The sequence below is a fragment of the Diplodia corticola genome (assembly GCF_001883845.1).
Source record: "Diplodia corticola strain CBS 112549 chromosome Unknown scaffold26, whole genome shotgun sequence".
Lineage (NCBI taxonomy): Eukaryota > Fungi > Ascomycota > Dothideomycetes > Botryosphaeriales > Botryosphaeriaceae > Diplodia > Diplodia corticola.
Genome location: NW_017971505.1, coordinates 1 through 24307, shown reverse-complemented (window position 1 = coordinate 24307; position 24307 = coordinate 1). Strand labels below are relative to the sequence as shown.

The 24307-nt window shown below is 58.3% G+C and overlaps 8 protein-coding genes across 8 annotated transcripts; 2 read left to right on the top strand and 6 right to left on the bottom strand.

Moving 5' to 3' along the window:
• Nucleotides 1–8: 8 nt before the first annotated feature.
• BKCO1_260008 (dead deah box helicase) lies at nt 9–5399 on the bottom strand (the record flags this gene model as incomplete). Its single annotated transcript, XM_020273482.1, has 3 exons — nt 9–4694; nt 4751–5187; nt 5234–5399. 3 exons carry the CDS (start codon nt 5397–5399, stop codon nt 9–11), a joined length of 5289 nt encoding a protein of 1762 aa, XP_020130152.1.
• A 785-nt stretch (nt 5400–6184) lies between these two features.
• BKCO1_260007 (nf-x1 finger and helicase domain protein) lies at nt 6185–12058 on the top strand (the record flags this gene model as incomplete). The annotated part of the gene is made up of 4 exons (XM_020273471.1): nt 6185–9867; nt 9964–10333; nt 10416–10574; nt 10643–12058. 4 exons carry the CDS (start codon nt 6185–6187, stop codon nt 12056–12058), a joined length of 5628 nt encoding a protein of 1875 aa, XP_020130149.1.
• Nucleotides 12059–12340: 282 nt separating this feature from the next.
• Nucleotides 12341–12949, bottom strand: BKCO1_260006 (uncharacterized protein; the record flags this gene model as incomplete). Its single annotated transcript, XM_020273460.1, has 1 exon — nt 12341–12949. One exon carries the CDS (start codon nt 12947–12949, stop codon nt 12341–12343), a length of 609 nt encoding a protein of 202 aa, XP_020130148.1.
• A 1443-nt stretch (nt 12950–14392) lies between these two features.
• BKCO1_260005 (cell wall protein) lies at nt 14393–15018 on the bottom strand (the record flags this gene model as incomplete). The annotated part of the gene is made up of 2 exons (XM_020273449.1): nt 14393–14691; nt 14757–15018. The coding sequence occupies 2 exons, from the start codon at nt 15016–15018 to the stop codon at nt 14393–14395; spliced, it is 561 nt and encodes a 186-aa protein (XP_020130151.1).
• Nucleotides 15019–16712: 1694 nt separating this feature from the next.
• Nucleotides 16713–18223, top strand: BKCO1_260004 (p-loop containing nucleoside triphosphate hydrolase protein; the record flags this gene model as incomplete). Its single annotated transcript, XM_020273438.1, has 3 exons — nt 16713–16814; nt 16912–17791; nt 17841–18223. 3 exons carry the CDS (start codon nt 16713–16715, stop codon nt 18221–18223), a joined length of 1365 nt encoding a protein of 454 aa, XP_020130150.1.
• Nucleotides 18224–18532: 309 nt separating this feature from the next.
• BKCO1_260003 (alpha-galactosidase) lies at nt 18533–20084 on the bottom strand (the record flags this gene model as incomplete). The annotated part of the gene is made up of 2 exons (XM_020273427.1): nt 18533–19185; nt 19253–20084. 2 exons carry the CDS (start codon nt 20082–20084, stop codon nt 18533–18535), a joined length of 1485 nt encoding a protein of 494 aa, XP_020130146.1.
• Nucleotides 20085–21145: 1061 nt separating this feature from the next.
• BKCO1_260002 (transcriptional regulator) lies at nt 21146–21949 on the bottom strand (the record flags this gene model as incomplete). The annotated part of the gene is made up of 1 exon (XM_020273416.1): nt 21146–21949. The coding sequence occupies one exon, from the start codon at nt 21947–21949 to the stop codon at nt 21146–21148; it is 804 nt and encodes a 267-aa protein (XP_020130145.1).
• A 1783-nt stretch (nt 21950–23732) lies between these two features.
• Nucleotides 23733–24146, bottom strand: BKCO1_260001 (arca-like protein; the record flags this gene model as incomplete). The annotated part of the gene is made up of 1 exon (XM_020273353.1): nt 23733–24146. One exon carries the CDS (start codon nt 24144–24146, stop codon nt 23733–23735), a length of 414 nt encoding a protein of 137 aa, XP_020130147.1.
• Nucleotides 24147–24307: the final 161 nt, after the last annotated feature.

Sequence of the window (24307 nt, the reverse complement as noted above, 5' to 3'; positions counted from 1 at the left end):
GACGAACCCTAAGCCCACATGGCCTTGAACTTCTCGTTGAACTCCTCCGACACCTTCTTAAACGCCACCAGCACGTCCAGCAAGCTGCCCTCTCCGTCATCCTCCCAAGCCAGCGAGTTCAACGCCTCGTCCGCACCAGCAGCACCGTCCGCGTCCCAGCTCTCCTCGTCGTCATCACCATCATCGTCGTCCCAGCTCTCAGCAACGGCCTTCTTCGCCACCTTCTTACCCCGCACAGGAAGCGCCTTGTTGTTCTCCTTGCCCGCCACACCAGGAGTGGCAGCACCAGCAGCAGCAGCAGTGCTGCCTTCCAACAGCCTATCCGCCATCTCCTCCATCGTCTCGTCCCCGCCGTCCCCACCCGCGCCCATCTTGAGCAGCTCCTCCAAGCTCGTCACGATCGTCGCCAGCACCATCGAAAAGTCCTGCAGCACGAACCACACGTCGCCGCGGCGGATGCCGTTCGCCTCCGCCAGCGCCGTCACGTCGCCGTGCTTGAAGAAATCGAGGAGGTAGGCGTTGAGAGGCGAGAGATCCAGAGTTTCCTCGTCGCTCCCCTCTTCGGAATCCTGAACGGGGACGTGCGGGATCACGGCCTCCTCGAGGAAGACGCCGGCGCGCACGGTGCGGCAGAGCTCCGCGATGGTGGCGATGTCTTCGTCGTCGGTGTGGCCCGAGAGGGCGACGAACGGGGAGCGGATCGTGTACTGCGGCGCTGGCGGCGCAGGTGTGGGAGAGCCTGCGTCGCCGCCGCCGCATTTGACGCCTGTCAGCGGCAGGATGTTGTCGGGCTCGCTCACGTGCTGGGCGACGTACGTGCGTACGTACGTCTTGAAGACGTCGAGCGCGTCGCGGTTGTGGGCGTGCAGTATGCGCGCTGCGTCGGCGGGCAGCGGCGCGAGGAGGATGGATGAAGGGGAGCGCTTGGCGACTTCTTCGACGAACTCGCGGTCGACTTGGCGGTTGTAGCGGCGACCGAAGATGTGTGATAGGACGAGCACGACGGTAGAGAGGATGCGTTCGATGCTGTCGGGCGTCTGCCGGATGCCGGCGCATAGGCGGTGGAAATAGCCGTCCCTGAGCAGCGCATGGAAGGCGAAGTTGGAGCTTTCGGTGTAGTACAGGTTTGAGACGCAGCCGGCGAAGTTGAGCGGGTTGCCCGACTGGTCGAGCAGGAACTGCCGGCGGAGGTACTCGAGTGAGAAGCGCAGGTGGTGCAGCACCGTCACGTGGTTCTCGTCGCCGCCAAGGCAGAGACGCGGCTGCGACAGGAGGGCATTGATGGACCGGACGGCGAAGGCGGAGTGTTTGGACTCCGAGAGCAGGTTGCAGAGCCTGAGCACCAGCGTCGTCGTGATGGGGAAGTGACCGGTGAGGTCGGGCAGGCTCGAGCTGAGCAGGCGGCGGACCTTTGAGACGGGGACGCCATGGAAGACAACGTTGCCGAGAACATCGAACCCACGACGGCCAGCACGACCGGCTGCTTGGCGGTAATTGAGAGCGGTGAGGGATATCGAGTCGCCGCAGAAGACGACTGTCTTGCAAGGCATGTTGATACCCAACGCGAGCGTGCCAGTAGCCACGATGACCCGCAGGTAGCCCTTGCGGAAGAGCAGTTCGACCACATGTCGATACTTCCTATTCATACCCGCATGGTGGACAGCGATGCCGCGGCTGAGTGCCTCAATCAGCCAAGGTTGGACGCCGCGCCATTGAAGCTCGTCCGCATATACTTCCAGCTCAGACTGCTGTAGCTTGGCTGCATCCTTGAAGTGGAACCCGTCAAGAGGAGCTTCCGGGTCAAAGCTTCCCCAGCTGTCGATTTCCGTGGACGCTGCCTCCTTCTCAAGATCTGCCTTGCTCATACCCTTCTCCACCGTTGCGGACTTTTTGTTGGGGGTTTTCTTCGACATTCCTTTACGACTCTTCTTCCACGTCTCCCAGTCGTCCAGCTTCTTGGCCCACACCGGAGATGTTTTCTTCCATTTGTCCTCCGCCTCTTTCAGTTCAGTCAAGACACTTTCGCAGATTGACTCGCAAGTGCCGCGATCGTAATTGAACATGATTGCCGGTAGGGCGGACTGCTCTTGTAAACGACAAAGAAGTGGAAGAGCGGTGCTAGATAACGATGCATGATCCAACGCTGTGTCGTTTTCCGCTTCGAGTTCATGCAGTCCTCGGCCGAGGTCCCGAACGACGGAATCGAACGGAGAGTCGTGTTCTGCCATCCATTTCTGGAAGACTTCCTTCAACGATTCGCACCAGGTGATTATGGCAGCCTGGGTAATCACTCCTGGGAGGGCGTTCTTCGGATCAAGTGAGTCCGGAACTGCATACGTATCGCTCTCATGAGCCTTCATGGCCTTCCACAGAGTGAAGCAGTCACGAGCCTCAAGTGAGAAGTCCTTGGGCATCCCACGGGATCGGTCCAGTAAGCTTGCGACTGGATGGGCGAACCGGAAGTCCTCGCTCCTGTCCAAGTCGACGCGAGGGACTACTGGTGCCTTGGGCAACCCTTCGAATGCGAGCGTCTTAGGTGGGACGTAGACATATTTCCGCAGGTCCGAGTAACGGTGTGGATGATGGACCATGACAAGCTCGTTCCCAATAGCTTTCTGCGCCGAGGCGAGCCAGCTGCGGAACTCCTCGGGGTTGCCGACGGTGGCAGAGAGGGCAATGATCGGACACGAAGAGAGCAGGAGCAGCTGTTCCCAGACGATGCCGTCGTCTGCCTGGCCGATGCAGTGAACTTCGTCGTAAATGATGCGCTTCAAGCGAGATGACCACGAGTTGGCGTTGCTCGGAGCCAGCAGCATCATCTGAAGAATGTCTGGCACCGTCACCAAGATCTGGCAGCCCGTCGAGTTGTTGACACGGTAGTCACGGGTGTGGATCGCCCAGACCGACTTGCCAGCATGTTTGTACACTTTGGAGAAACGGGCTTGGATCTCTGCGGCAATCTGATTGACGAGAGCTTTGGTGGGTGCGACATACACAAGGACACCATCATCGGAGCTTTCAAGGGCCTTCTTCATGGCATAGAAGGAGATGAAGGTTTTACCAGCGCTCGTAGGCGCTACCACGAAGAGGCTTTTCTCGGCATCAACGACGTCAAGAACCTTCCGTTGCCATCCATCTGGAACGAACGAAACGCGATCATCGGGCGCAGAGTCCATCTTGCGATCAAAGTAAGGGCCGCAATGAAGAAGCTGAAACTCCTTGGACGGTAAGGGAACCTTCAAGCTGGCGTCTTTCTCGTGCAGCGTGAAGTCGAACGGCAGCTTTCTGTCTTGCAGCTCGGCTGCAGGGATTGGGAAAGGCAGGCCAAGAGAATCCACAGTCCGCAGAAGCTTCTCTCTCATCGTCTTTGTAATGCCAGACTTGCTGCTGAGGCGGCCGACAGTATCCCAGATCTTGGCTGCAAGTGCAAAATTCGGAGACGCCTGGTTGCTCGAGACAGAAGTTTTCCAAAGCTCGAGGAGGCAGTTAAGAGCGTAGAGTTCGATCTCGAAGCCGATGACAGCCTGCTTAGAACTTGAAATAGAAGCCAGATACTGGAGAGCCTTTGAGTACCGTACAGCAGGCTGCTGATCGCGCTGAATATCCTTGCAAACTGCATGCCATGAGTTGATCACCTTCTGATTTTGGACTGCTTCCTTCTTCTCGTGTTCGGCGGCGATCTTGTCCAGCATGGCTTGTTTCTGTTTGTTCTTTCCACCGCCAGCTTTAGCAGACTGTCCTGCCTGTTGCTGCCCCTTGCTTGCGCGCGAAGCAACGGATTGTCCATCCTGGGTGATGACGGTCTCGGGTTCCAAAGCTTTCCCAACGGCGTTGGTCAGACTGGCGGCGTATGCCATCATTTCGGCCATGAAGCGCTGATCTCGGCGCCGTGCATAGAAGTTTGCGCGTTCCTTGGCGGTCAAGACAGCCTTACGGTTCAACGGGCGCTTAACGTTATTCCAGTGAGTCAACTCACGGAATGCTCTTGAGGCGCTGCCTTTGGGATGCTGGACCGCTTGATCATCGCCGTCCAATTTGACGGGTTGCAAATGTTTGTCGAATACCCCATCAGCGAATGGAAGAAGCTGGCGGGAAGACTTTGAAAGCTCTTCTGGGGCTTGCACTGACTCGTCTACCGTTCCAGAGGGTTGCCGCTCAAGTTCCGTGGTGTCTAGCGCCACCAATGAAGCGACGAGGCTTGTGAAGTCTTGGTCCAGATGCGGGAGTGGGATACGTCCAGCAACGACGGTATTGTACAGTCTGCCATCAACAAGGTCACCGACGTCGCAGGGCAGTTCTGTCTCGTCCAGAAAGGTCTTCCACAACGGAGAATTCATGACTGCCAGTGCAGATTCTGAAAATTGGTGGAAAAAGCGTTGTGATGCCTCTGTTGACGCAGAAGAGTTGGAAGAGCGCGATTCAAGGGATAGCTGGTTCTGAAGCACAGCATGTCGGAAGAAAGCCGCGATATCAGGGTGAGGTATATCTCCGGCAGAGACCAGATTTGCCGCGGTAGCGATAGCGAGGTAAACACGTTCTGAAAGCTTTTGCTCGGCGCGTCCATGATGCTCACTTAGAGCGTCGTACAGTTCGCGTCCGAATGCATCCGCGTCCGGCTGAGCAGCATGGTCGTCGGCCTTGGGCATGCTGGGCCTATGCGAGCTGTTCTCGCCCTCGATGACGGCAGTGATGGCCTTTGACACATTAGCATCAGCACATGGTGTGACATCAGCGCCCTGGGCAGGCTTACCTTGGTATCCCGCCATTCGAGGCCATTGATCAAGGCGACACTGTAACCGCACGTGACAAGCAAGCAAATGGCAAGACGAAGCTCGTGCTTCGATTGCGCATGATGTGTGCATTGGCAAGGGTCAGCAGCGCCATCATTCATCATGACAAACATGTAGGCATTAGCGGCGAGGGCAGTCCTGAATGAGTGGCTATCAGGCGACGGAAAGGTGAAGAGTTTGATGGGAGAGGCGTCGCGGGCGAGGTTGGCTTGGAGATGGCGCACAACAACGGCACGGGCGAGGCGGTACTTTGCCTTTTCGGCCTGGTTGGCATGGGGTGGGATGCAGAGATGGTCTCTATCGTCAAAAAAGGCGAGATGGAAATTGCAGTTGCGGCGCTGAAGATTGTGCAAGAAGTGTTCGACAAGCCAAACAGCATGCAGCATCTGGAAGCCATCTGCCAAAGTCAGCGCAGCGATGGTGGAGGCGTGGAACGGTGGAACCCTTGAAGTCGAGCAGCCGGTCGGAAAAGCAGTGGAGCAGAAGAGAGTCGCCTTCGACGAGAAAAGGCTCGCTGCCGGCAAAGTCGCCGACCAGGTCAACGCGACGGGAGTAGAGGCTGGCGTAGTAGTGGTCCCAGTCGGGCGGCGGCAGTCCATCGGCGGCCATGTCTGCGGTGAGGGGGTACTAGTAGCGAGTGGACGGATGTGGACGGCCGTGTTGAAATAAGGTGGTGTGGGGAGGAGGCGGATGATGGAGGCGGAGGGCGGGTGGAAACACCAGTGCGACAAGCGCCTGTCGGGCAGACACCGGTGAGGCTCTGCAAACAGGGCGGTGGGGCTTTCTCGGGTGCTGGCATGCGCCGCGCAGCATCATCGCCTGCCTTCTGCCTGCCGTCGTCCATTATTGCTTCCATCCATCGTCGCAGTCACTGACGTCACCCATCTTCGCGCCCGGGCGCGTTCGATGGCCACTGCCTGGCCGCACTGCACTGCACCATGGCCGATATACTGTGCCACTTGCAAGGCAGACTCGAGCCAGGCGTCCAGCGGCCTCTTGACTCGGTTCCACACATCGAACAGCTCTCGGAAACCTGCACGCACAGCAGTGAACCGGACATGGAGAGATTCCGCCCTCGTCGCAGGCAATGCGAGCCTTTGTGAGCCGCATGGGCTTCCGCCAAACAGAGTATGCGTAACGTTAAAGGCGACGACCGGCGGTTGTGGCTGTGCGTGTTGCGGCGCACGCGCATCTCGGGCCTACGCCACTTGCACTCTTCTTTGGGAGGTTTCTGCATATGGCGGCGTGTCTGCCTGGACGTGTCCGCTGCGCGTCACTGCCTGCTTCACTTTTAAATCCAAGTCCTCCTCCGCCACGCCGGCAACAACAACTCCTCCTCCAACCTCAGAACTTTCTGATCGTCGTTTGTGCCCTTCCCTCGCCCGCTTCTCACCATGGCGAACCAGAAGCCTTGCAGGTTCTTCAGACAGCCTGGAGGCTGCCGATTCGGGAGCTCGTGCAAGTTCTCCCACGGCGCAGCTTCACTTCCAGACCCCAACCGCACTCATCGCCGCCCCACCCCGAACGAAAATCGCAACCTTTCCAACTCTGAAGTCGAGTTTCGCAACTGGAGGTTCATGATCCCCAAGGAGGGCGATCTACCTGCACCTCTTGGTCCTCAGCTATCCACTTTCTTCCAAAAGGGCGCTGAACTCGTAGCCTCCGATGCAGGCATTCGCCAAGATGTCATCTCCCGATTGGCCTCTTCCGGTGGCCTGGCTCGTGTTCGGGAGCTGGCTGAGCAGGACTATGCATCGCTCAACGACAGGATGAAGCTCCGCAGGTTCCTTGGCTGTCATGTCCCTTTCTTTCAGATCATCACCCATCCTGATGTGCTTTCCTCCATCGTCTTGGAGCAGCCGGTAGGTAACCTGTTCACCTTTGTCTACGGCATCAACGGCCAAAGAGCTCTTCAGCTCTTCTCCCTCATTGCTGATCTCCTCTCCAACGTCTCCGGCGACACATGGCCCGCCGCATCGCTCCCCGTGGAGGAAGTTTTTCAACTTACCTTCCATGTCTTGTCCAAACTGATTGACATCAATGGCGGCGCTCATATCAACCCCGATGTCACCAAGCTTGCGGCATCGTTCTCCGTCGTGCTCGGTCGATTCGTCGAAGAGCATGGCGAGGCATCGTTCGAGAAGCCACGTGCTTTTCTCGCCAGAATCGAGCAACGGCTGGGCATCGGACAGGCGATTCCACAATTGGCCGAAAAGACAACAAGCACAGTCAAGCAGACGTCCTTTGGAGTTCCCATCGACCCCCCTGGCCGCCTTTCGACCAAGGGACCCCGCCACGATAACGACCATGAAGATATACGAGCTATCCAGGTGCTGCCTACGTGGCAAGAGGTCAAGTCGTTGAGACAGGAGTACCTACCTGTGAAGGACCCTGGCACGTGGCACAAGTCTGGTATTCAAGGTCTATTGGATAGACACTTCCGTCTGCTTCGCGAAGACACCGTTGGCCAGCTCCGCGATGCCGTCCACGCCGAAGTTTCACGCATGGAGGATCCAAACAACCGTTCCACCCAACACCAAAACGGTCGACAAGGCCTTCGTACTTACACGTACGACGGTGTCAGCGTTGCCGACTTTTCGATTGACCGCAAAGATGGACTCCGTTTCCTGGTCTCCTTTCCACAGCCACCGCACGTTCGATCAATGAGTGCACAGAAGAGGTCAGAGTGGTGGACCCAGTCCCGCCGCTTGCAGCCAGACGCGCTTGTATGCTTGTTTGACAAGACTGGACTTCTGCTCTTCTGTTCGGTAGTCTCTGAGCCGGCGAAAGCGAGAGGCACTTCCGAGAGCGCCGAGGCCAAGTCAACCAAGGAAGAACGCCGCAGCCTCTACGCAGACAGCAAAACTGCCTTTGTGGAGCTTTATCTGGTTGAACAGAGCGACCAACACTTTGAAGACCTTTTGCGTCGCTGCTGGAACTTCCGCCAGATGTCCTTGGTGGAGTTCCCGGGTGTGCTCTTGCCGGCTTTCCAACCCACCCTTCAGGCTTTACAGCAGATGTCCGTGGCCGGAGATGTTCCCTTTTCAGAACTCCTCGCACCGAGCCAGAACGCAGCAGGCATCGTGCGTATTCCGCCCCCTGCTTATGCCCGACGCCCGGGCTTCCACTTCAGCCTTTCCAGTATCACCAACGGAGTTGGGAATATTCAGCTATCGCCCCAGAAGGACTTCGACGCGAAGGAGCTAGTCCAAAGTTCTTCGCTTGACAACGCACAGGCAAAAGCCGTGGTGGACTCGCTGACACAAAGCTTCGCGCTCATCCAGGGGCCCCCGGGCACTGGAAAGAGCTATACGGGCATCGCTTTGATTAAAGTCCTCCTCGATAACCGCAAAGCTACACAACTTGGCCCCATAGTGTGTGTCTGCTACACCAACCATGCGCTTGACCAGCTTCTGGAGCATCTCGTGGTTGCCGGTATTTCGCGGATCATCCGTGTCGGGTCAAGGTCAAAATCCGAATTGCTCAAGCCCTTTATGCTCCGTGAGGTCTCGAAGGGGGTGGAAAAAACCAAAACGGAAAAGTGCGCTGCCTGGGAGGTCGGCAAGCAGCTGGAACAGGACGAGAAGGAGATCAAGGAGCTCATCAATGCTCTCAGCAACGCAGACTCGTGGCAGTCCGTGAAAGAATATCTTCAGCAGCACTCTCCCTCCCAACACGATGAGATATTCGGTTCTGACTCCCTCGATGAGGACGGCTGGACGCTACAGGCAGAGCACCCGAAAGACGCCCTCCTCCGTTGGCTCTGCGGAGGTCCCTCGCTCCCCTCAGGCAATCAGGAGCGGCCCGTCTCCCTTCTTCGATCGGCCTCGCTTATCAAAATGTCATCGGGTGAGAGGAAGAAGCTACATCGCTACTGGATCAAGCTTCTGCGCGATAAGATCCAGCGTAATTTGGTGCATGCACTGGGCGAATACAACGACCGGAGAACCGAGCACCGACGCAACCGCTTGGAAATGGACCTTCGGTGCCTGCAAGAGGCGCAAATCATCGGCATTACCACCAGTGGGCTTGCTCGTAACCTTGAGATACTGCGCCGAGTTCGAGCAAAGGTTATGATATGCGAAGAGGCTGGTGAGGTCATGGAATCTCACACTCTTACCGCTATGCTTCCCTCGGTGGAGCACGCAATCTTCATCGGAGACCATGAACAACTGCGACCCCAGATTCAGCGCTACGATCTGGGCAGAGAGCATCCTCATGGCGAGCGATACTCGCTGGACGTGTCACTGTTCGAGAGGCTGGTACGCCCGGACGATGACACGGCAATCAAGCTACCCTACACGAAGCTCGAGATGCAGCGTAGAATGCACCCGATGATCTCTCAGCTTGTCCGCGACACACTCTATCCCGCTCTCCAAGATGCATCTTCGACAAGGGACTACCCAATGGTTCCTGGCATGAGGGATCGACTTTTCTGGTTTGACCACCGCGAGTACGAAGCCGGCTCGGACCAATCTCAAGGCGTTACTACGACGAGCCGCACCAATGACTTTGAAGTCGATATGACGATGGGCCTGGTGTCGCATTTGATGAAACAGGGCACCTATCAGGCAGATGACATTGCCGTGCTCACCCCCTACCTGGGTCAACTACACAAGCTGCGTTCAAGGCTCAGTCAGATGTGGGAGCTTATCATCAATGATCGAGATCTTGACGAGCTCGAGAAAGCGGGAATATCCGGGAAGGAAGTCAGCAAGACGTCCGCACTGAAAGCCCTGAAGGTAGCAACTGTCGACAACTTCCAAGGTGAGGAGGCCAAGGTCGTAATCATCTCTCTCGTCCGCTCCAATGAGATGAACAGTTGCGGCTTCCTCAAGACGTCCAACAGGATCAACGTCCTCCTTTCACGTGCCCAGCACGGCATGTTCATCATCGGCAATTCCAGGACGGCAGGCAGCGTGCAGATGTGGCAGGACGTTCTCGACATTATGCGTGCCAGTGGGAACATTGGCACATCGTTTGAGCTTCGATGCCCTCGGCATCCGGATACGCTTATCACTGCTGGAAAGCCCGACAACTTCACCCAATACTCTCCAGAGGGAGGGTGTGATTTGAGGTGTGACCAGAGACTCCGTTGCGGGCACTCCTGCATAAACAAGTGCCACTCAAAGCTACTGCACGACGCCGTTGTATGCTTGGAACCCTGTCCAAGGCCCATTAAAGGTTGCGACCATTCCTGTCCGCGTGTCTGTGGTGTCGAATGCCCGCAAAATTGCGAGGTCCCCATGTTCGATCCGGATAGAAAGCTTCCTTGCGGACACTCCAAGGCGGATTTACCCTGCTGGCAATCTCAGGACCTCGCAACTGTAACATGCAAGACCAAGGTTCTACGTACCATCCCCGGCTGCAACCACGAAGTGATGCTCCCATGCCACGTCGACTTCGGATCCGACAGCTTCAAGTGCCCTGCACGCTGTGGCGAGCTGCTCGCATGCGGCCATGCATGCAAGAGTACATGCGGTAGATGCAAGATCAGGGAGAACGGTGTCATCGTTCGAGAGGACCATGGTATCTGCCAGCAGGTGTGCGGCCGCGATTACAGCACCTGCCGCCACAGCTGCAGAGAGAAGTGTCACGGCGACAAGCCTTGTCCTCTGTGCATAGCTCCGTGCGAAGTCTTCTGCGGCCACTCCCGTTGCGACAAGATGTGCCACGAGCCGTGTGCTCCTTGTGCCGAGCGGTCTTGTGCTTCCCACTGCCCCCACAGCACCTGCAGCCTCCCTTGCGCTGCACCGTGCGACTGGATTCCGTGCTCGAAGAGGTGTGAGAAGCTGCTTGCGTGCAAGCATCAGTGCCCGTCGCTATGTGGAGAACTGTGTCCTGACACCAAGTTCTGTCAACTCTGCGCCACCGACGACGTCAAAGACCAGCAGGTCGACTTCATCGAGATGCTTACCTACAAGGAAGTGGACCTGGACGAGGACCCGTGTCTTTTCCCTCCGTGCGGCCACATCATGACCATGGCCAATATGGACGGGCACATGGACATGCACAAGCATTACGTTACCGCCCCAGATGGAGCCTTTGTCGGCCTAAAGCCCGCGCCCCCCTTCTCGAACGACGAGCTCAAAGCTTGCCCGACCTGCCGTGGTCCACTCCGCAACATCTCCAGATACGGGCGCATCGTACGCCGCGCGCTGCTGGACGAGTCTACCAAGAAGTTCATCGTCTGGTCCAATGCCGAGTATCTCCAGCTCCAATCTCGATTCCAAGACGCGCATTCGGAGCTCACCAGAACCGCCGACGACATCGTCATCAACACCTTGGGACCGGTGGAACTCACGCTCGCCGGCAACCCATCGGACCTGTTCCAGAAGATGGAGGAAACCGCCCGTTCCCTCGGGCTCACCGCCCGGTACCGCCCCCTCTTCGCGCTCCGCACCCAGATCCACGCGCACGTCACCAACGTCCAGCACGAAGAGCAGCCGTTCCGCAAAGTCCACGACTTCTGCCAAGACGCACGGCGGCGCGGACGCGGCGCCGGGGGGCACGGCCACGAGGCAGCCAGCTCCTCCCCCTCCTCCAACCACTCCTCCTTCACCTTCTCCCCCGACGTGCTGCAGACGCGCGCCCTCCTCCTCGCCAGCGCCCTCCTCCTCCGCTGCGACCTCGCGCTCCTCGCCGACCTCGCCGGCACCTGGCGCAACAAGCTACTGCTCCGCACTCCCGCCGACGCCATCATCAACAGCGGCGCCGCCCTCGTCGACCTCACCGGCACCCGCCGCGCCTGCGTCGCGCTCCTCCACGACGCCAACGCCGCGCACAGCCCCGCGCAAGCCGTCGAAGCCTTCCTCTTCCACGCGCAATCCCACGCCATCGAGCGCCCCTTCCAGAGCGCCAACACCAACGATCAATCCCTCCGCGACCAATCCCTCTCCCACATCGCCGCCGCCCGCACCCTCGCCGCCGCCCACCCGGGCACGACGGCCGGCCTCGCGTCGGAGCTCGACGCCGTGGAGCGCATGCTGCGTGACGCGACCTTTTTCACCGTCGTCACGAGCGAGGAGCGCCGCGCGGTGCTGGCGGCCATGCAGGCCGAGTTCAGGGGCACCGGCCACTGGTATTACTGCGCCAACGGCCATCCGTTCACCGTGGGCGAGTGCGGCTTGCCGATGCAGTTGGCGGTGTGTCCGCAGTGTGGGGAGGCGGCGGGGGGGAGGGGCCACAGGCCGGCGGAGGGGGTGAGGAGGGCGGAGGATTTGGAGAGGGAGTTGCTTGTGGAGGGGGTGGGGGGGTTGAGGCTTTAAGGGGGAGGAGTATATTATCATTTGGGGTGGGTGGGAAGCCGAAGGGGGCATGGGGGTGTGGAGAGCGGTGGGTACGATTGGGTGGATGTGGTGGTGATGTTTGAGATGTTGAGAGGGGTGGGATGGTGGGAGGTTGATTTCTGTTCGGCGCTATAGAGAGAGAAGAAGATACCTAAGAGAGATAGACTGATAGAAAGAAATGATGATTTGGAGATTGGCCTCCCCTCCCTCACTACAATGAAACTGTGCCTTTTCATTCAAGCGGATGGAATTCCAGAATGCTTATAGACCCAACCCGAGTAACTTTGCTCGGTCGGCATCTGTCAAAGCCCGCGACTCGACTATGAAATACAACACCCCTTCGGTCCACAAGTGGCCGCCTCCCGAGGCGTCGCAACAACTGAGAATCCTGCGGAACCGCTCCACGCACGCGTCCTGCCCCAACACCGTCTCCAAGTGCCATTCGACCCTCACGCTGAGCTCCACCGAGACATTCCTCGCATCACCGCCGCCGCCGCATGAACCAGCGCCGGCGCCCGGAACGACGATCGTGTCCATCAAAAACGACGTGTCGTGATCCCCCATCACTCTCATCTCCGGCCCGATCGTGCCTTTGCAGAAGCCGTCGATCGCTTTTTCCACTTCCGGCCGAGGCGCCCCCGAGGGCTTGATCGAGAGGCAGTCGAGCTCGTCCGGGACCGCGTGGTCGCGCAGCATCCGGAGGTAGGTGCCGTGGTCGGGGAAGGTCTGGTCAGAGGAGCTGGGCGGGCCCCATTTTCGAGTGGGCTGGCCGTGGGTCGTCGTGGCGGCGCAGGCGTCTTGGAGGGGAGTGGCCACGCCGATGGGGCAGGCCAGAGCGGCCAGGATGAAGAGGGCTGTGTAGAGGTGCATTTTTTTTTTTGGGTTGGATTGGATGGGATTGCGAAGAAGATGATGGATGGGTTCGCGGGGCGTTAAGAATAAATAACAAGTTGGACGATGCCGGGCGGTGGGTCTGTTGAGTCTTGTAGTGTGGTTAGGGGTCTTTTCAAAAGCCGGTTGGGAAAGGTGGACCCTGGCGGGAACAATCACCCCTGGGCTTTGCTTCTTCCGAGATTTTCACAGTAGTCATATGCCGGACATAGTTGAGGCCAGGTTTCCGCCTTGACGTGTCCTCAGTGTGATCCCATGATCTTTGACCTATCCAATCTTGTGTGCATCCCATCTGTCTTTTCGGTATTGCCTGTCTGTTCTCGAGGTGGAGATCATCTTTGCACCATTCCTGGAGGCCGTGAGAGAGAAGCGGCAACGACCCGGGTTTCCAAACAGGTATTTGATCACGGTAGTTGGTCCATATGGTCGAGCAAAGGACCAAGGGAGCCAACGCTACCGAAGCAGCTAGCAGGGAGATCCACACCCAACCAACCTCAAAAAACACAACTGGTCGAAGAACAGACCCACACGAGAGGCGATCATTGTAGTTGTGTCTGATGCGGTTGGTCATGCTGGCAGAGGTGTCTTGGATGATACTAGAAATGTTTGGATTTAGGTAAGAAGCCAAGAGCATTTGAAGGTTCGACTGCTGTCGTCGTTCACCTATTATGTAAGACTCTGCTTCGAGCAGTGGTGGACCGTGAGGCCGGCAGGCAGCAACCATGCGAGAAAGAAACGCACATGTGGCCGGACTTGGAAGGATCAGCTTGATAGATGGCAATCCCTGTATCGGGACCGATGAGCCTTCCAATTTGCTTATCTGTGTTTATCATTGCCAGAGATCTCGTTTGGTAGACTATTCTGCTCTGTACCAACGGGAAAAGATGGGCGAGTACAAACACTCAGTAGTAGTCCACGTGGGATAAAACACAAAGGGAGTGGGTGCAATACTTCAACAACTATCCATTTTGTTTATTCAACTCTAGTTGCTACCTTAGTATTGGAGAAGAAGCCGACAAAACAGTGCGCTTTCGTAACGCGGAAATGACTCAAGTCGTCAACACCATCACGGCTTAGCCAGAGAATAGGATCTGCATGCTGCTAGGTGGCAGCCCTACTCCCTACTCGCTGCACGGTGCACCGCCTCGTGACCACCGCTTTGGCCATCATCTACCTACCCGTGCGTAAGGCGCGTATTAAATTACTACTTACCCGCAAGAAGTCCCCCTTGTACTTGCAGTTAGCCGGGCTATCTTTCTGGTTTATGCAGCTGTCTAAACAGAGGCGCGACTTTGATTCACAAGCACGAGGGATGAGGAATGGTGGTGAGTGGTCTATTCGATGCGTATTAAGGTAGCTTGTAAGCCCGGATTAAGATACAACAGATTAACTATGTACATGAAGAACGAATGCCGCTGCCGCTTAGTTGTAAATGCAGACCTCCTTGGGAGTCTCGACCTGGGTGGCGCCAATCTCGAACTTGGTGCACTTGTCCTTGCCGACGGACTTGGCGTACGACTTCTCGGGGTAGACCATGTACTGGCCGGCGACGTCGGTGGGGCAGGCCAACCAGCTGGAGGCGCCGTCGAAGAACAGCTTGATGCTGTCCATCTCGGAGCCGGTGAGGGAGAACTTGTCGGCGGTCTGCTCGGCGGAGACGGCCTTGTCGGGCAGGGTGTAGCCGAACAGGCCGCTGGCGGCGCCCGAGATGTCGACGAAGCCTTTTTGCCGAAAGAGGTTAGCTTGGTGATCGGCGGGGACGGGACGAAGGCGCAAGGGGGCTTACCGCGCTGCTGGTTCTGCTTGCCGTCGCCGTGGAAGGCGAGCGAGCCGGCAGAGCCGACGGTGACGGCGGGCGCGACGTCGCCGCAGGTGGAGCTGGTCTCCTTGCCGATGTACCAGAAGCCGCCGTTGGCCTTCAGGGACTGGCCGTCAAAGGCGGCGCCCGAAGCCGAGGCCACGAGGTTGTAGTAGGTGGTCGTCGTCGGGGCGGCGAGAGTGCTCGCGGCGCAAGCGAGGGTGGAGGCGAGAACGGCAGTGGTCTTCATGGTGACGGTGGTTGGTTTGTTGGTTTGTTGGAGTTGTGGTGGTGGATGAGGAAGCTGATTGACTGCTGTGGATGGCTGATACAATTGCGGCGACTTGGCTGTGGTCTTTATACGTTTTCTACAAGGGCCATTTTCAGCAGTATCCCAAGGCACCCCAGACCCCTGAGATGCGGTAAAGTATCTATGCACGACATGGTGGTCCGGCCGGGACGTGCGGGGAGCCCGTTCGCTCGTATTTGCAATGCCGGGGGGCTAACCGGTCAACCCAATCACTTAGCAATGGGATCGACCATGTGGATACGAACAATTATAGAAAACCATATGAACAGCATTCGGCCCGGCGACTAAGCATTGCAGCTGGAAACGGCGGAGGTCTCCAATACACAGACCAGACCGTCCGAAGTCAGGCCGTGTGAGTCGTGTGAGACGTGCTCCAAACCTTGTGGCTAGTCAATCTCATTGGACCAGAGACTCAGCCTTACGGCTCCACTTTCCTCTTAGTTTGACATCGTATAAGGCAAAAGTATCCATTCTTGTCGTACTCGATATGTGGACCCTATAGGGGACATGTCGACTTGCTTGCTGTCGGCATCCACTTCACAACCCGTGGATACTGCATGTCCCCTTTTGATGGTATGATCGAAAGGTCCGGTCTCGATTCACCAAGCCAGTGAGTGACTATCCGACGGTTGGCAGATATACGTGATGGTGACTGAAGAGAATAGAAAGTTTGCTCCCCGTTCGGATTCTCGGTCAAGCGATCGGCAACACCATTCCTTTACCTACTCGAGATGCAGAAGACAGAAGAAAGCTGCGGTTTTCCTTGTTGACCCCGCTTTCTGTTCTCCAGTGTCTTCGCTGGCAGCTTCTGCATGCAGTAATGCTCAGCAGAATAGCGCATCCCTTCGAATCCTTCCACTGAACCATCTCGCAGCTCACGAAAAGACCTATCAGCAGCGCTGTAGTACATGCCATCGGAAGCAATCGTTGTATATGGCCTTGACAGTTTGTGTTGTTTCATGATTTTGTGCATGAGTTGCCTCATCCACATCAATCAGGAGATTTCTTTGTAGTGAGCTGCTCCTTTCTACAGGCACATGTCTCAAAGCTTAGCTGTTCAGGATGTCACATCCGAGATGGCATGTACGCGGCACACATAGTTGTGGCTCGGCAGAGCTCCAGAACCCCTGAATTTCGATTGCGCAACTCCATAGAATCTCGCTCAAGGTGATAGCGGAAATAGTAGCTGACTGGAGTTTCGTGCCTCATATGTGGCGAAGCCAGCCTTGCGTCGATCACTTCCCGACCCCATTTGGAAGTCGGGCGCAACGATTCAATGAAACGTCTGAGGAATCCTCCACGATACACAGATGTTGGCGACCAATTACATCCCACAGCCAGAGGTCCCGTCAAGAAAGGGACGGCTGCTGCCTAGACATCCCGACAGCACATGTTCCCAACCTGGCAACCCGAAACGCCAAAACATATACCAGCCAACAGCGCAGCCCTAGTACTCCACTACATATATCAAACCAAGCTGCACACTCAGACATCCCCACTCCCCCCTCCCCGCACCTCCATCTCCCACCGCCCCACCACCACCACCACCACCACCAACAAAAACCATCATGGACAACAACACCACTCACGCACACCCCCACCCCCGCCACCCACCTCCCACCACAGACCCAGCCATGCCACAAGAAGCCACCACCCCCACCCCCACCGACTCCTCCAACTCCATCTTCGCCACCTACCACGCCCACGCCTCCTCCCCGCGCACCTCCACCGACGCCGTCCTGCAGACCGCCCTGCGCGCCGCCTAACCCCCGCTCGCGCGGCTACCGCCTCACCGCCACGCGCCGCGACCTCCTCGCCTACGCCCACGCCCAGCAGCAGATCAACAAAGGCAGCAGTCAATATGACGGCGCGACCGCGACCGCGACCGCGACGCTCCGTTCTGGTGGCCCGCCGCTGCTGCGCACGCGCGCGTACGATCCGCCGGCTAGGCGCTCGTGGCAAGCTAGTGCGGGGGGAGGGGGAGAGGAGGGGGAGGTTGGTGGTGGCGGCACGCTGCGGGATGTGGTGGCGTTTGGGGTGTACGACTATGTGTGGAGGGGCGGCGGCGTTTGTGGTGTATGTACATACGTGGCCGAGGGGCAGGGGTCGATGGTGAGCGAGCCGGAGGTGCGGTTCTACGTGGTCGAGGAAGAGGGGCAGGGGGCGACGGACGGCTTGCTGCTGGCGGCGCACAGGTGGGCGGAGCAGAGCCACGGCGACGAGGTGTGGGTGTTTGACCAGGGGCGGTGGCGCAAGGACGAGGAATTGCTGGACGACGCGGTGCGGGATGTCGAGCTGGACGACATCGTGCTCGAGCCTGGGACCAAGGACGCCATCTTGCGCGATGTCGTCGGTTTCTTTGGGGCGCGCGAGCAGTATGCGCGGTTCGGCACGCCGTGGAAGCGCGGGCTCATCTTTCATGGGCCGCCGGGGAACGGGAAGACGGTGACGGTGAAGGCGATCATGAAGATGCTCATGGCGAGGCCGGATCCGGTGCCGACGCTGTACGTCAACGCGTTTGCGCAGCGGGGTTCGGGGCCGCAGCAGTCGGTGCGGCAGATTTTCGTCAAGGCGAGGCGGACGGCGCCGTGTTTGCTGTTGTTTGAGGACGTGGACTCGTTGGTCAAGGACGAGGTGAGGTCGTACTTTCTCAACGAGATTGACGGGCTTGAGAACAATCATGGCATCTTGATGATTGGCTCGACCAACCACTGTGGGTTTAAACGCACGGGACAGCACAGCCGAAGCTGACGGCGCTGCAGTGGACAATCTCGACCCAGGTCTTTCCAAGCGTCCTTCTCGCTTCGACCGAAAGTATCGGTTCAGGAGCCCGTCTCTTGAGGAACGCATCCGCTACTGCGACTGGTGGAGGGCCAAGTTTGCCGACAACCCGGACCTCGCAGTCGATGCAGATACTTCGAAGCGCATTGCAGAGCTTACCGATGGCTTCAGCTTTGCCTATCTGAAGGAAGCTTGGGTTGCTTCTCTGCTGTCTCTGCTCTATGCCACGTCCTCGGCGGGCACGACGGAAGCGTCGGGCAAGTTGCCGAAGATGCTGGAGAAGCAGATTGAAGTTTTGAAAGAAGAAATGTCTGACGTTGGAGACAAAGACCAGGAGAAAAACAAAACAGAAACCAAGACTTGATGGTGCCTAGAGCTCTTATCCGACCCTCTTAAAGCAGAAGTCATGATTTACGGCCAAAAGACCATTCGTCTCAAGATATACAATGAAATGACGTGCTACATGGATGGACATGCAATTGATTTGCGGGAAAGGGGGGAACTAAAGGACCAAGCAATCACGATAACATGATCCACTTTCCACTTTCCACCTTCTCGTTCTTGTTTTCTTGCATACAAAGAGACCCTTTTCTACTTTTGACCGAGTAGTACATATTAAAGACCAGCTGTCATCCAACCCGTCTGACTCATTATCTCATAAACCCCAACTCACTCACAACTCATCCCTCTTCTTCAGATTTCCGCCCACAGGCCTCAGCCTAAACAACCCGATACTATGTCTATCTACCCTCGCCTCCAGCTTCCCACCGGGCAGCAACTGGCCGACCTTCGTCCCAAACAGCGCAGTATGATTCGCCTTCAGCCCATCCGCATAGCTCAACTTCGTCGCGTTATACCTCGTCAGACTGCCCTCCTCCACCGTCGTCGCATTCCCCGCCAGAATCGCCGCAGCCTCATCCTCGGACATGCGGTTCGCCCAGAGATCGTACACATCCCACGTCGTGCTCAGCTGGGCGGGGGGCAGATAGGCGCCCGCGGTGGCCTCGTCGAGGAAGATGTCGTCGATGGTCGCGTTCATCATCCTGCTGCTGTTGCCCGTGTTGATGAGGGCGACGGCCTTGTCGCCGTTGTCGAGGGAGCGCGTCCACAGCTGGATCTCGCCCATGCCGTCGGCGTCGACGTCCGGCACGTAGTAGCGCCACACGCGGTTGGCGGCGCTGGCCGAAGGGTCTTGGTTGAGCGCGATGACGGCCGGGTTGGAGTAGATGGCGAGGTTGGCCGGGGACAGGGTCGGGATGTTGGTGCCCATGAGCAGGGGGGAGGACATGAGCGACCACATGGAGAAATGGACGACGTACTCGGAGTCTGGGAGCGTCAGTAACCCTGCTTTTTCGTGGGGAGAGATGGGGGATGCAGATGCAGATGAGCTTACCGGACTGGCCGCCATTTCCGACTTCGAGCATGTCCATGTCGTTGAAGGCTCCCGACTGCGAGCGGGGCACGATTGGAGCCATCTTGTTCAGGATGTTCATGACGGAGCAGTGGAAACCGGGCCAGGCGCAAGGAGTCTCGGTACACGGGCAACGGGCGTCCGGGCGCTGGAAGCTGTCGTAGATGTCGCCGCTCATGCGGTAGCTGTTGGAGATGGAGTAGGCCCAGTCGTAGGGGTCGTCGTTGCCCCAGTTGCACATTGCGTACACAATAGGGCGCCCAGTGGCATTGAGCGCCTTGCTCATGACATTGTACCGATCAAAGCTGATCTTAGGCGTCCCAGATTGTCCTAAATTGAAGCAATTATCATATTTTAGGTAATCGATGGTCCACGACGCGAATACGTCGGCATCCTTCTGCTCGTAGCCCAGACTGCCTGGGTAGCGACCGCAGGTGAAGACTCCGGCGGAGCTATACATGCCGAACAACATGCCCAGGTTGTGAATCTTGTCGGCGACATACTTCATCCCATTGGGGAATTTCTGGGCGTCGTGGACGAGATAGCCAGAGTCGTTGCGGCCGGAAGACCAGCAGTCGTCGAGAACTACATATTTGTAGCCCAAATCGCGCAGGCCAAAATCGACCATGGCTTGGGCGGTGTTGAGCAGGAGCTCTTCGGAAACATCGCAATGGAAGGCGTTCCAGTTGTCCCAGCCCATCTGAGGAACCAAGTTCAGGCCGTTGTATGAGCTGGCGCCAGGGATAACCACATCCTGAGCGCGGGTGGCTGCAAGAAGGGCGATGAAGGCTGCAAAAAGTGAGGTGGAAGCCATTGCGGCCGATTCGGGAAGCGAGGGAGTAGGGAAGTGTCGCTCAGGCGGGGGGCGAGAGACTGAGCAGCCAACAATTTATACGACTCGAGGCGTGGGATAAGCAGGGACATGGTACCTAGCAAAGGACTGGTCGAAAAGGGGGTAAGAACGGGCGGGGTCCGGCGTGGTGAGGGGCTGGAGCGACCAGTGTTCCTGGTTCATGGGAAATTCGGACGAGCCGCATGCCATTGAGGGCGCGGAGCAGGTGGAGGAGGCCTGGATCTAGCCACGGTAGGCTTAGGGGGCGTTGAGGGAGCGGACAACAGACTCGATGGCTACCAGTGCGGTGTTGGATGACGTAGCGAGTGCGGGGTGCAGCGGTTGAGGCTGACCCGGGGACGGCAACCACTTAGCCTAGCCTGGACCGGAGAGGAGCGCGCCTGACGCTGCATCCATCCGACCCTGCCACCTATCGTCAGATATTTTTTTCCTTTTCTCTTCACCCGCGCATTCTCCACGCCACCACTCGCTCTCCGCCGCCGCCGCCATCTCATCTCCGTCCGCGGCGCGACGCACGCCCAGCACTCAACACCACACCATCGCCCCACAACCCCAACGCCCTCCGCAGCTAAACCCACAGAGGCCGTGCCAAGCAAATCCGTCCCGCACCGCGGCGAAACCTGACTACATGCCCCGCCATGATTTCCCCGGTCTTGAGCGTCTCCGGGGTCGTCTCCTCACTTCCTGCCGTGCCATCTCTCACCACCGCATCCCGGGAGTCTAATGCCGTGCGGTGACACTCATGCCACTCGCGCATCTCGCTTTACAATCACCCGCCGAGGGAGCTGACCATCCCGACTACCGTCGGCCTTTGCCCGGCCAGTCTCTGGACATGCTTGTTCATGAAGCCATCTCTCATAAATGCCCGCTACCGAAAACCTTAGGTAGTAGTCAAACCCCCGTGACCTCGAAACCTAGCTAGCCCAGCGTCGATCCGCATATCTGCACACTGCAGGGTTTAGTGCTGAGATGAGACCCCGATGCGCTAGAAGCACCGCAGAACAACACCAACAACAGCAACCTCACGCCTGCTCCTTCCCCTCCGCCTTCCTCCGCACCATCAACTCCTCCCTCTCCCTCACCACCCTCGCCATCTCACTCCCCAGCTCGCTCCCCAACGCCTCAAACCCGCGCACCACGCCCTCCCGATCCCCCTCGCCCATCTCCTGACTCATCTTCCACTTGCCCGCCATGCTCGTCACCTCGACCTCGACCCCGACGATGGCCTTCTTCAGCGCCTCGACGTACGGCGCCGGCGCGTCGCTCACCTCCCACGGCCGCTCGTACCCCATGACCCGCGTCTCGGCCATGCGCGACAGCTCCGCCACCTGCCGCGCGAGGTACGCGTCCGTCGCGGGGTCTGCGTTGTCGAAATACAGCCGCGCCCGCCCGTACACCTGCACCGCCGCGTAGTCCCACGTCGGCACCACCTTGCCCGTCGCCGGCTTCGTCGCCGCGTAGAACTTGGGCGTCACGTAGTGGTGCGCCGGCGCGTTGAACAGGATCAGCACGTCTTGCTCGAGCGTGCGCGGGCCGCCTGTCGTCGCCGGGGATGTGGATGCGGATGGCGACGATGACGTGACGGCTTCGATCATGGCTTTGCTTTGCGGGTTCGCCCGCGCGATGTGTGCGCGCAGCGTGCCCAGCTCCGTCTCGGACGCGTCGTCGAGGACGTCGAGGAGGAAGGGCAGGTGGCTGGATTGCAGCAGCGGGAAGGCTTGCGTGGGCGAGGCGAGGGCCGTCGTGAAGATGCCGAGGGGGTTGGCGCGGATGAAGGCCCGGAGCGTGGGGAGGTGGTGCTCGGCGTGGGCGGCGCGGAGATACATGGTTGCGGTGGTGTTGGTGGTGTCTTGAGTTGATTGTCGACGTTGATTTCTTTTTCTTTTGTCTTTCTTGGTTTCCTTTGGTCGTTGATGAGCGGTCCTTGGCTTGGTTTGGGTTGGGGCAGGGCCTTGCTGGTGGAACCCTTTTGGAGCGAATAAATAATCAGGGGGTGTTGAGGCTAGCGGTTCTGTTCGGGGATAAACGCGTGCGTGTATCGAAGCCGAGGTTTTCTCTTTTCTTCTCTACTTCTGTGCTTGTTGTGAGTGAGACAATGGAGGATGAAGAGCTCCCTTTTTCAATTCTCTCGATTGCGCTCGTAATTCTACGGACATGACTCCTACAGGGCGCGCGTACACGTTGACAATGTATCCCATCCTTGGGACTCAGGCTGAGTGATTTATTCAAATCGATGCCATTGGCCAGAGGAAGAGTCACAGGACGTGCCTGGACTCCCCCACAATCGATAAGGCTCTTCTCCGCGGAGCCATCGGATGCACTTGCCGAGAGAAGTAAGGCGGGCGTCAAAGGCGGACGTGCCACCACGGGTCCCTTTGCCGAACGGGGAACATTACCCCGGCTGCGGGAGGGTCGATCTGTCGCTGGGTAGGTTCATGTGATTTTATCTGATCGAGGTCATCACCAAGCGGCAGCCTCTACAGCTCTTCAAGGCAGATGGCTACTGCTCAGTGTTGCTCTGGGATCATCGAGGGACTTATAGAGCCTGCCCATACCCTTCTAAAGTCTGATCCTCGGCGCGTCGATGTAGGAAGCCGGTTCGAGATTCGAGGCTATACGCCCACGTATTATATATCGTATGTACATACAAAGTCCGCTTTTTCTCAGGAGGGCGGCGTCATGGCTGCCGCAATGCTTATCGGATGTTGCTCCACTGGTGGCCCATCGTGGGCGCTTCTCCCTTGCTGCGGATGCCACCCCCATGCCTCTTCCAACTGGGATCGTGCCTTTGCCGTTGGCCAGCCATGCCGTCTCTCCGTGTTGTAGAGGAAGTCGTGAAGCTGTCTTTGCTCCGATAACTGGATGAAGCGGTCGCCGCCTGAAACATAAGCACGGCACAATTAGTGATTGTTTTCTCATGGGCGGCATCCAATGGCTACAGCAATGTCGAGATTGACTGACAAAGGGGTACTTACAAAGCGCTACCGCCATGCAAGCGATGAGGCTCGCCGATGGGACAAACTCGTTTGACTGTGCGAGGCTGCAGAGCTTTCGAACGTCTTCCTTTGCTTTCTCCTTTTGGCGCATTGAGGATTAGAATCGATCCAGGATGGCGTATAACAAAAGGCAATATGGCGTGTACTCACGTCCATTTCTGCAACCGCCCGTCTCCGCAGCGGTCCCAGCTTCGGGACACTTGGGTCATGAACGACGAGCAGCAGATGCGCCTCGATCGTGTACGAATACCCCATCACTTGCAGCGGCTTGGTCAGCGACGAAAAAAACGAAAACGAACCGCCATTCCCAACCGCAGAAACTCACCATGCCAATCCGCCTGAAACCGCACATCCGGAAACATCCCCTCCTCCCCCTCCCCCTCCCCCTCCCGCAACCCTCCACCACCACCACCACCACCACCGCCGCCCGTCCGGCAACACGACCGCTCCCACCCCCCAAAAAACGGCTCAAACCCGCCGGGCACGCTCCGCCACCACATCGCATTCTCCCCCATCAACACCCTCCACCTCCTCGTCCGCTCCTCCCTGCCGGCCTGCAGCTGCAATGTCCCCGTACTATTACAACTCGCCGCCGACGCCCCCACCGTCGCGTTCACGGCGGCGCCGCAATGCGCGATCGCGCGCTCGCACCACACCCAGTCCGGGGCGGGCGCGAACGCGGGGCGATCCAGACCTCCTGCCGGAAGGCGGACCAGTAGGCTGCTCTGCGCAAGCCGGCGGGGGTGGTGCGCGTGCTGGTGCCAGTGCCGGTGGTGCTGGTGGCGGCGCGGATGATGGCCTGGCTGCCGGTGAGGTGGACGTGGCCGCGCGAGTCGGCGCCGGCGATGTGGACGTCCATTTCCTCGAGCATGCGGAGGACGACGGTGGCGGCGAGCAGAGACGTCGAGTCGGCGACGGCGCGGTCGACGTCCGAGAGGGACGGGATCAGCGTCGCGAGGCAGCGCTGGTAGTGCCGGTCGGCGACGTAGGCGTCGATTGCTGCCCCGGCCGTCTTCCAGTGCAGCATGCGCGCTGAGATGGCGAGGAGGGCGTTGGCGAGCGTGCGGTTGGTGCGCGCGCGTTGGGGCACTTCGTGGCGGAAGTGGCGGTGGGGGGAGCAGAGGTCGAACTTTGATTGGGGAGGGGGTAAGTGCTTGCTTTCTTTTTTATTTTTCGGGGTGAAGGGGG